The following is a 10,996-nucleotide window of genomic DNA, read 5'->3' on the forward strand; positions in this document are numbered from 1 at the left end:
GCATGAGTAGGGAAGGTGAATCTAGAGTTGCACCTAGATGGATCTCACCTGATCCTGGGTGCTTGAAGCTAAATTGTGATGACCCAAGTTGGGTTATCGAGGCCGTCAAGTTGGGTTATTGTGATGGCTCAAGTTGGAGTTCTTAGAGGGGAGAATAGCTCCACAAAGTGAATTTGGCAGATTCAACCCGATTTTGGCTCTGGTTGGATTGGCATTTCCTTGGGTTGGGTTGGGTTTGGATTGGGAAAAGCCCTGATTTAATCTCGGGTTGGGTTAGGGTTGAGGCCTTGGCAACCCAACCCGACCCGACTGTCCTTCTATTTTATCTTGATTTTCTTAGGGTAATGCTCTTTTCTTGTATTTTTCAGTTTAGCCAGCTAGGTGAACCCGAACCCAACCCGATAGGTTAGATGGGTTGGGTTAGGGTTGAGACTTTAGAGGCGCGCAAGAGGCAGTTGTCCGTCACATGGGAAGGATTGAAAGGACCTGATTGCCATCGTTCACTGCACCTCGGTGTCCCAAGTAATGAAATGGGGCGCATTTATGATTTCCCTTTTTCTTTCATTACAATTTTCACATGAATCCTGTATTCGAGATTATCGAGCTTTCTTTACTTACTAGTTGCAGACCCGTGCGATGCACGGGAAAAAAAAAGGTAAATGTTAAGTTGAAAAATGTGTCCAAAAATTGTAGAGAAAAGAAAATGCATGTAAATGATTCACAAAAAGAAACTAAGTTAAAAAATTTGAATGATGCAAGTAAAGAAGAATTTCAGGGAAACCCATATTCAGAAAGTAAATTCATAGGGAGAAATAAATTTTCATCTCGACCACTGAAAACTCTCTTCACCCATTTCTTAGCGTTACATCTCCATGGCTGCTAAGAGTGACCGCAAAGGTTCGAACAAAAAGTACTCTGCAGTATGCACGCATGAAACAAACATGCTTCACAATCTACCATATGGAAGATGGGGTGGAAAATTATTAAAGAACCTAAAAATTACAATCAAGAATCAATTACCAAAGCAAAGAACACACTCTATAGTTTTATGAAGATTAAAACTCGTGTTCGTCAAAAGCTTCGAAATAAAAATGCCATTACATAGCAAATCAACACTTTCATCTACAAATATAAATATGAAACAATTATCAAAACACCCATCCATTGTAATAAAAAGGAAAAATACCCATCCATTGTAAAAAAAAGAACCCCAGCAAGGTAGTATGATTGAGGAATGTGTATGTACTCCAACAGTCCATCCTAACACTAACGAGATGCAACTTTTTGCGTAGAAGTGAGCGGGATCAAACCTCCAACATGTAGATTGTCACACACACAGCGGGATCAAACCTCCAACATGTAGATTGTCACACACACAGCTCTTCTAAGTTGCTCAATTACGACGACCTGTGGATGACAAATGAAAGAATTACCATTTCATTCTTTTAGGTTATTTAATTCCTCAATTTTTGAAACAATGATATGTACTAATCTCAAATAATTTACATATGCAGGTGTATCTAGTGAATAAAAGGAAGAAGAGAGATTACTCTGATAAATAAAGTAGCATAAGATGCTAACACTGTAAGCTATATACCATGCTTGAGAGGAATAAATAAAACAAAGAAGAGACAGTCGTTAGCTATTAGCCCATTCAGGAGAGGACCCAGATAAATACAATTGCAGTAAAGGACGTAAGGGGCTACCCCCATGTCTAAAAGAGTGTTAGCAAAGCGGCAATACGGGGTTATACATTGTTGGGAATACCAAAAAGTCATGAAAACCTTAACATTAAAGACGACGCAATTTCGGCAGCTATATCTGCTGAAACAAATTAAATTTAGAGATTTATGGTTGTGGCATTCATTTGATGGCAAAATCATGCAGGGAAAGAAAAATGGGACCTAAATATCCAAATTTAAGAGAAAACCCCTGCAAACATGACTCAGATGCCACACTAAACCATTCACGTCATAAGAAAGAAAATATATGACCCATAGTGAAAAATTACAGATATGGAAAACACCCTCTGGGAAAATACTCACTAAATGTGTTCCCCCTTTTGCTCTCTTCAACAAAAGAGTATACCTACAAAAAATTCAAACCCGTCTCAAATAATTAAAAAGAAAACGTATAAAGAAAAGGAAATTCATGAAGTTACCACATGGCCAAATTTCATGTATGTAGAGATGATTTGAATCATTTGCTTAAAAATCAGTTCAATAGCAAGAATCACTTGAAACTTAAGTGAAAGAATGAGTCTTAATAGGAAATACATGCAACTATAGAATCCTCTCTCATTTGATACAGAATAGGCAGAGCACTTGAAAGTTGGGAAAGGCCTCACTAAGAAATCCATGGAACTATAACAAACAATCACTTATGCATATAAAAAGAAAGCATTGACAACCATAGAATCCTCTCTCCTTTGATGGTATCATCTCTCCAGTCCCTTCTCCATCTCCCCAATGAATTTAGATGCACCAAGAAATACACTAAGATTGCATGCTATTCTTTTATTCCTTTTCCCAAATATTAATGTCAACTTGAAGTTTTTTGTCATCGCTGTGAACATTATACACTGCAAATTTGAGCAACCAGAAATGGCCATGATGAGTCATCTCATCCAAAATCTGATGAAGATTGACAAAAATACTGAACCATAAGAGAATGGATGCATGGAGTGATTTGACTTACCTGCAACGTAGCAGCAAAGCCAAGACCAGGCTATCATGGTATGAGTCTATGAAATATTACCATGGAAAGCATCTTAAGTTGCAGTAAAAGCTTGGGAGGCAGTGTCCTAGTCTTACCAACCCATGTAAAAATTTTGGAACCACAAAGCACCAGAAATACAAAAACTTCTTATCTCGTATTGAGACACCCAAAAAACTATTTTGTCCATTTCTACCAATGGAGATCTGTAGAAACAGGGAAAAAAGTTTCTTAGACATTGAATTACCATCTCTACCAATGAACTAAAAGGAATGAATTAACGGAGGATAGACGTTTTTAAAATGTCATTAGAGTTGAGAATTACCGATAAATGCAGAGCAAAAAACAATAAAAATAAATATATTTTTTGTGCGAAGGAGAAAGTGCCAAAGCCTGATACAAAAAATGAAATGAAAAGAAAATATATAGCTTTATTACCTGATGCAAAATCCGTGGGCAAAAAAGAGAGCAAGAGGTTGTTGCTTACATCTTACACTCATGTCACTGTGATCCTTCCCCGATCTCATCCTGCATTGGAGGAAATTCCGAAGTAGATATTAGGGCTTCTATTCTTTCATTGATGAACAAAACTTGGCTTCAGTTGATTGATTTGCCTTGGTGTTCTTTCCAATCCTGATACAACCAAGTCAAATATGGGGATTTTAAATTACTTAAAAAGCACCCCAAATATCTTCTGTAGAGGAAATTTGAGTGAGATTTGGGGATGCTACAGAATTCCTTCATTCCACTCAATATTCGATCATTAGAAAAACCCACCGTTCCATCTTCGTCTGCAAGAGAGTGCCCGCGAATCGAACTGCTCCATAGCTACCTACAGAAAAAACACCAACTAAAAACCCTAAAATAAAAAAACTCATAGAGTCCATCTACAGAAAAAACCCAAAAAAAGAAAAAAAAGAAAAAACTAAAAATAATACCCTTTACCAATCAGTTCGTGACTCGTTACTATCGTCGGCCAAGCGACCTTGCGATCCACTTCCAGCCAGATTAGTCAGAGATCGATACTGGCCAGCGCCTCTTTCTGAGATCAATCGCAGCAAAAGGAGGGTTTGAATAAGAGAGCAAGAGAGCAGTTTGGGAAAGGGCGAGAGAGAGATTGATTAATAATGGAGAGAGAGAGAGAGAGAGAGAGAGAGGTTTTCTTTTTCTTTTGCCGTTTAACTTGCGAGCGGGATAGAAGAGGGGCTGCCATTAATCGATATTTATTTATGGAGGCGTATTTGGAAAGAGTATTTGTAAAAGAAGCAACTTTTGGAATTCCTAACGTGTAAAACAGGATTAAGACGGGATCCTTAAAACGCCGTGCTGTAAATCAGAGACAAAAGGAGAAAGTAGGCGAGAATGAGGAGCGTTGCGCAAGACCTTTGAAACGTTTCTCTCGCCATGTTGTAAATCTCCTAATTGCGCATTAATTGCGATTCAAGAGACCTTTGTAATATACGGGATGGAGAGGGGTTGACATGTATTCCCATGTATTTAAGCACTAAACAGTACCATTACAGTAGTAAATCCTAAGACAACTTCAGTGTAGCAAAACAGCAGAGTACATGGAAACAGAAAATAAAGATACTTAGATAAATACTTCATGCCATAAATTCTCAATTTAAGCAATCATAGAGCTCTGGATTCGATAATCGAAGTGTGGGGATAGCGACGAGAGGAATCCTTTTCTTTAAGACGAGGCCGAATTTATCTTCAAGATCCAGCTCTATCCCTTGAGGTAGACTCCATTCGAAGGAATGAAAGAAGGAAGCCAAGATGATAGTTAACATATTTTCAGCCAAGTTCATCCCTACACAGACCCTCCTTCTAGACCCAAATGGAAAGAAACAGAAATCACTACCCCTGAGGTCTAATTGCCCATTGTTTGCACTGAACCATCTCTCCGCCAAGAACTCATTAGGATCCTCCCAAAGTGAAGGGTCCCTCTGTATGGCCCACGCGTTAACGAAGATCCTGGCTCCCACTAGGATGTGGTATCCACAAACTGTAGCTGGTATGCTTGGACAGCGGGGTACCAAAAGAGACAGCCAAGGGCGAAGACGGAGCACCTCTTTGGCTACCCCTTCGACATAACGCAATTGGGGAAGAAGAGACTCTAGTAAAATGTTATCCTTCCCCACCACTATGTCTAGTTCTTTCCTGCGCTTTCTTAATAATCTCTAGATTCATTAACATCTCCAACACCATTCCGATGTGGTCAAAGTCGTCTCTGTCCATCCAACCAATAAATCCAGCAACAGGGCCTTTACGTGGGACATGCTCAATTGAGTTTTGGGATCAGATACATTGTGCAGCTGCAATACGATATCCAGAAAATCCTGCTTCTTTCTCTCCTCCTCCTGCTTTATTAATCTCTGTCTGTTGATCTATGATGGTGTTAAAGATCCGATCGAAAAACATGATGTTCCTCTTTAGTTTGCGCTGCGTGCCTTGCACATCCAACGGGGCTAAAATTGGATAGAGATCAGAAATATTGGGTTTTCCCAACAGAAGCGCATTATCTTTGAGCACCTTCTCAAACTCCACTGCTATAGTATTCCCTTCTGCTCCGCTGAGTGTTCCACCCCATAGTGTGCTGGTCATGGTGTTGAAGATCGTTTGAGTTATGTACTCACCCACATTAATCGGGGTCCCGGCTTTCGCATATAGTTTGTTGATCGTCCGGCAAACCTCCATTTGTCGGACAGCCCGGCCCACCTCAAGGTTGGTGCTGTTGAGGAAATCATGGACAGAGACCAATTAAAGTATAAATGATTAAATAACACAAATCGTAACAGCTTAAGTTTTTGGAGAAAGCTATTGCCTTATTCAGCTCCTAGGTTCAAAACCCAAAAGAGGGGGCCACATGTGCGACGTGTACATCTAACCTGGCCCCAAAAGAGAGGTGTCATACCTGACGTGGAGTATTGAAGTATAAATGATTAAATAACACAAACTCTAACAGCCTAAGCTGTTGGAGTAACTGGTTGTTTCACAAGACCTTGCAAAGTAGCATCCGCAACTTCACAACGTTTCCTTGATATTAAAAATCCATTTGTATGGCCAACCCTAAAAAAGAAGGGCCACATATGACATGGTTTGTTGAAGTATAAATGATTAAAGAGGAATTCTAAACTGAGGGCTGCCGTTGCAGAAATGGGCTGAAAGGGCGCCCACATGTAGGGAATCAAACCGGCTAGAATTCACCCCTAAAAGCTAGCCGTTAGAGGGAGGGTGTCCATTCCCTTATAATCCATCCCCATCCAATCCACTTTACCGATGTGGGACTATTTGCTTTTGCGTGGAACCCCAACAATCTCCCTCTCCACGCGGTGGCAACGCGGACAATCTCGGCCCTCCACGCGGTGGCAACGTGGACAATCTCACCCCTCCACGCGGTGGCAACATGGGATCCACGAGATACTACACCGGGGTTTCCGAGATCTTCCCCGAGGGACATTCCCGCCCTCGGAGGCAAACCGGGGTTACCACACCCTAAGGTCTGATACCATTTGTAGGGAACTTAACCGGGTAGAACTCACCCCTAAAAGCTAGCCATTAGAGCGAGGATGCCCATTCCCTTATAACCCATCCCCATCCAATCCACTTTACCGATGTGGGACTATTTGCTTTTGCGTGGAACCCCAACACCAAATTGGCTACAACGATGGTTCTGCATTTAATACACTGACTTTCAACTATTATAAATTCACAACCATCCCATGTAGCCAATGGCCGGGGGCACCCTTTCACCTCATTTCTGTAAGGGCGCCCTTCAGTTTTGAATCCCTCATGATTAAATAACACTAACTCTAACAGCTTAAGCTTTTGAACTAATTGGTTGCTTAACAAGACCTTGCGGAGCATCCGCCATTGTGCTCCGTAGGGACCCCACGTGATGTTATTCAGGCCGTATGTTAGGATCTCTACCCTGTCCATTGCATAGTGATTGGCGAAGATTGTGTCTTGGTAGGATTTCTTTAATTACAGATGGGGAATTTAGTACGATGCAGAGCTTGGTGCCGAGTCGGAGCTTCATGATCGGGCCGTACCTTTCGGCCAGTTTGGCGAAATAATGGTGGAGATCTGGTTCGAGAAACGGAAGGTTGCGGTCATCTTTGTGGGCCCGGCAGCAATAGCAATGTGCCCTTGCCGGATTTCTTGATCATCCATGACACCCAAGAAATCACAACAATCAGAAAGGAGAAAGCAAGGACTGCTTTCTGATTTGATTGAAGGGAGAGGGTTGGAATAGCCATGGCTAATCTGAGCTGGAAGGCTCAGATATGATTGGGTATTTAAAAGAGCTGAAGGAGACGGCTTTGTTTGAATACAGAATGTCCGGCCCATTAGTCTTTTGTTGCTTGCGAGTCTGTGGGGGGCAGTTCGTCACAAATATCAACTAAAAAGACATGACCAAAGAGCCACTTAAGCTCGTGTTCAGTAACATTCTCTGCCGCCCCTAAAGAGCCACTGAAGCTCGTGTTTGGCAACCATTCTGTGCGTAAGAGATGCAAAATAATGAGATATTCCAAAGCAACTCTGACCCGCTTATGAAGATTCTCATTATCTCGTTTCTTCCCCTGTGGGCTAACGAGGACAAGAATGGTTACAGAACACCATGGAGTCACATTAACTTCTTCAGAGACCAAAACAAAATGGAATGACATTATCTTTTCCCCTTTGTCTTTTCTTAAAAGGGATTTGCTAGGTGGACCATTGCAGAAGGCATTTCGCTTCTGCAATTTCGCGGGTGGGCTGTTGCATGAGAGAGCAGCCAAATCTGATGAATTAATTCATTAAGACAAAATTTGAGCCTATGTGTCTGCTCACTCATACAACAGCCCATTTCTGAAATGCCTTCTGTGATAGTCCCCTAGCATATCCTTTCTTTAAAATACACTATTTCTAGGCTAATGATGTTGGCACTATCATGTTTTTATAATTGTACTAACTCATGTTGTCGTTTATTATTTAAGAGATTTGCTAGGGACTTTTGCAGAAAGGCATTCTGCGGCTGGCTGATGCATGAGAGAGCAGCCGCCTCAGATGAAGTAAATGAATAAGACAAATCTGCTGAAAACGGAGCCGGTGTGGCTGCTCTCTCTCTCTCTCTCTCTGCTCTCTCCCTAAGGGCACTTTTTAATAGGGGTGAACATCGTTTGAAAGATGGATTGATGAGTTCTCTAATTGGGTGGAGGGTTTTTCATTATCATCTCATACTTTTAGGAGATCGGCTAATAGCAAGGGAGATATGTTAGCAAAGGAGGGCGCTTTTAGTGCGGAATTGAAAGTGTTCGATTTCCTCCCCCCTTATTATGGCGTTGTTTTATGTTGATTTTTGCTTCTTCTTGTTTGTATAGTATTGCCTTGATCATCTTAATGGTTGGGGTTTTCCTGCTATTTCTCTTATTAATGAATTCTTTTCCATTAAAAAAAAAAAAAAAAAAACTACGTGAAAGATGAAGAACCACGAAACAAGTATGCCCTCTTTTGACCGTTATATCATAAAGCAGAAAATCAATGCAATTCTTCACGTGTTAAGCTGTGTAAATTAATCAGAGAATCTAAAAATCAATAGTTTATAAAAGAAAAATGATATCTTGACCGGGCGTAAGACTGATGAGAGAACCCCACATTTGATAATGTTCCATGCTTACGTCACTTGTGATGATGTTCCCCATTGGCTATTTTTCCTAAAGAATAAAGGCTGATGGTACATGCACCCGACATTTTAATGCGAGGAATGCAAGAATGAAGGGAGTCCTTGCAAAAATGAGATGAAAGGCTCTCCTATTGGCTGCACATCACCAAACTGCTTTTAACACTCGTTGAATTTTACACATTTTAGAATGGCATACGTGCAGCCAATGAGGGAGTCCTTTCATCTCATTTTTGCAAGGGCTCCCTTCAGTCTAGCATTCCTGGGACCATGATCATCTCGAATATGAGTTTTGCTTAAATTTGAATTCAACGACACATTCGAAGAAATTATGACTGCTATTTGGAATGGTTTGTGGATTTAGACTGGGTCTTTAGTCTTCCCAAACTAAGTTTTCCCGGGCGGGCCCATTTTTAGTTGAAATTTGCGACCACCTACTCCTTGCTCGTGGACTCACAATCAACAAAAGACTATCATATCTGGTCCAAACAATGTTATCTCCCTCATCTCCTTTAAATACCCCTATCATATCTAACCCTTCCAACCCACACTACCCATGGCTCTCCCAACCCTCTCCCTTGAATCAAATCAGAACGCAGTCCTTGCCTTCTCCTTTCTGATTGTTGTGATTTCTTGGGTGTCGTGGATGATCAAGAAATCCGGCAAGGGCACATTGCCAATGCCGCCAAGGATTACCCATTGTGGGTTACCTTCCCTTTCTCGAACCCGATCTCCACCGTTATTTCGCCAAACTGGCTGAAACCCCAGGCCCGATCAAGCTCCGCCTCATACTAAATTCCCCATCCGTAGTTAAAGAAGTCCTCAAAGATCAAGACACGACTTTTGCCAATCACTAAGAGGATTACCAACAAACTGGTGATAAATTCACCACTTTCACCGCTTGTGACACAACAACCGGTACACACGACAAACTACAAACCGAAACCGGTAATCTCTCTCTCTCTCTCTCCAACATGAACATTTGGTGTGGCCCAACAATTAAATTGTTTAGGGCAATGATAAATTCGCACCCCTGGACTACGCATACTCACCCCTGATGCCATGATTTGACGTGAACAGTGCTCAACTGTTCATGTGGTGTGGCCCATCAATTAATTTGTTTAGGGCAATGATAAATTCGCACCCCTGGACTACGCATACTCACTGATGCCATGATTTGACGTGAACAGTGCTCAACTTTAACGCCTTTTGACGTCAAAATCATGTTATAAGGGGTGCGTATGCATAATCCAGGGGGTGCGAATTTATCATTGCCCATTTGTTTAACTCTTTGAACATGGTAGGCCCCACCCATATTTTCAAGATGGCATGTACTTTCACACTATAGGCCCACACCATAGGATGATCCAAACCGTCCATTTGATGGGCCACAAAGTATAAATAGGTAGTGCCCAAAAAATCATTTCCCTAGGATGATCCCAACCCTCCGTTCTATAGACTCTATAGATCGGAGGGTTGGGATCATCCTATCGAAATGATTTTGGAGGCACAACCTACTTACATTGTAGCCCATCAAATGGATGGTTTAGATCATCATATGGTTTGGGCCGTCCAGTCCATTTTGAAAAATACTTGACTCTACGTGCTTACACCATATAAAAACTCTCATAACTAGTAGTCCCTCTTCTATCTTTGAACACAAGTTACCCAACCTTTAGTAGAGGCCAACAATGAATGATTTAGATCTTTGATGAAGATGGACACAATAAACTTTTTTTTTTAAAAAATGGCATATATTATAAAAGAAACAGAAGGGACACCCGAAAGGGAATACCCAAAGATACAGAACAAAAAATAAAAAATAAAAACTAATTACAAAATGACTAGGCCATCAAATAGGAAATTGATCAGACCAATTCATCGACATGCATACCACCCCTCTTCTAGCCAAAGCGTCTGTCTTCCCGTTAGCAGACCTTCTAACATGAATCAACTCAATATTTGATTCCACCAATATATCTTCCATTTCGTCAAAAAGATCCAAAAACCTCCAAGGTGGAGCCATCCCACCCCTCAGCCACCGGATAACATTAAACGAATCCCCTTCAACAATTACACTCTTCGGACGGTCCCTACTCACCTTTTTTATGCCATTGAAAGCCGCTTGGACTTCCGCCTCCGTAGCGTCAGTTACACCTAAAGGGCCCCAAAAAGACCAAAGAACCTTGCCGGCATCATCACGACATAAACCTCCCACCCCGGCTGGACCAGGATTCCCAAAGCAAGCACCATCGAATTTTATTTTTAACACTCCTTGAGGTGGTGGTTCCCATCTCTGCACAACTTTATTAGCCCACTCACTACTCAAGCACACCACCCCCCATCCTTCCCAAAGATCAAATGCTGAGACAAACCGGAAAGAGATTGATGGCATCTCGTCCAATTAATAACCAAAGCAATTATCTGCATATAAAGATAATGAGGAGCCTTGGACATTCCCTCAAACACCCGCGCATTTCTCTCCTTCCATACCACCCACAAAGTGGCAAGCAAGCATACTTCCCACAAAAATTTTCCCTTTCTTCTTCCAAGGCACAAAGCTCCATTGTTGCAACAACAATTCAATAGATCAAGGGAAAATCCAGCTGATCCCAA

At 41.5% G+C, this 10,996-nt stretch overlaps 1 protein-coding gene and 1 long non-coding RNA gene across 32 annotated transcripts; both read right to left on the minus strand.

The window, feature by feature from the left end:
* Positions 1 to 1,016: 1,016 nt before the first annotated feature.
* On the minus strand, positions 1,017 to 5,474 carry LOC143884037 (uncharacterized). Of its 31 annotated transcripts, none has more exons than XR_013252709.1 (7): positions 3,661 to 5,470; positions 3,493 to 3,547; positions 3,330 to 3,348; positions 3,203 to 3,243; positions 2,411 to 2,921; positions 2,046 to 2,088; positions 1,017 to 1,407 (listed from the first exon to the last, which is right to left on the minus strand). It is a non-coding gene; the product is annotated as an uncharacterized LOC143884037 (long non-coding RNA). The 31 variants fall into 31 exon arrangements; XR_013252705.1 differs by having other exon boundaries at positions 3,154 to 3,243; positions 3,493 to 3,565; XR_013252710.1 differs by having other exon boundaries at positions 3,154 to 3,243; positions 3,493 to 3,543; positions 3,654 to 5,470.
* Positions 5,475 to 10,232: 4,758 nt separating this feature from the next.
* LOC143882471 (uncharacterized) lies at positions 10,233 to 10,775 on the minus strand. The gene has a single exon (XM_077385950.1). It carries the CDS (start codon positions 10,773 to 10,775, stop codon positions 10,233 to 10,235), a length of 543 nt encoding a protein of 180 aa, XP_077242065.1.
* Positions 10,776 to 10,996: the final 221 nt, after the last annotated feature.

Source organism: Tasmannia lanceolata, unplaced genomic scaffold (genome assembly GCF_043159265.1).
Source record: "Tasmannia lanceolata isolate RefF3 unplaced genomic scaffold, GAP_Taslan_0.1 ptg000008l, whole genome shotgun sequence".
Classification (NCBI taxonomy): domain Eukaryota; kingdom Viridiplantae; phylum Streptophyta; class Magnoliopsida; order Canellales; family Winteraceae; genus Tasmannia; species Tasmannia lanceolata.

Bases quoted from the DNA above. Each gene is read 5' to 3' on its own strand.
- LOC143882471 (XM_077385950.1), bottom strand. From the start codon at position 10,775: ATGCCATCAATCTCTTTCCGGTTTGTCTCAGCATTTGATCTTTGGGAA.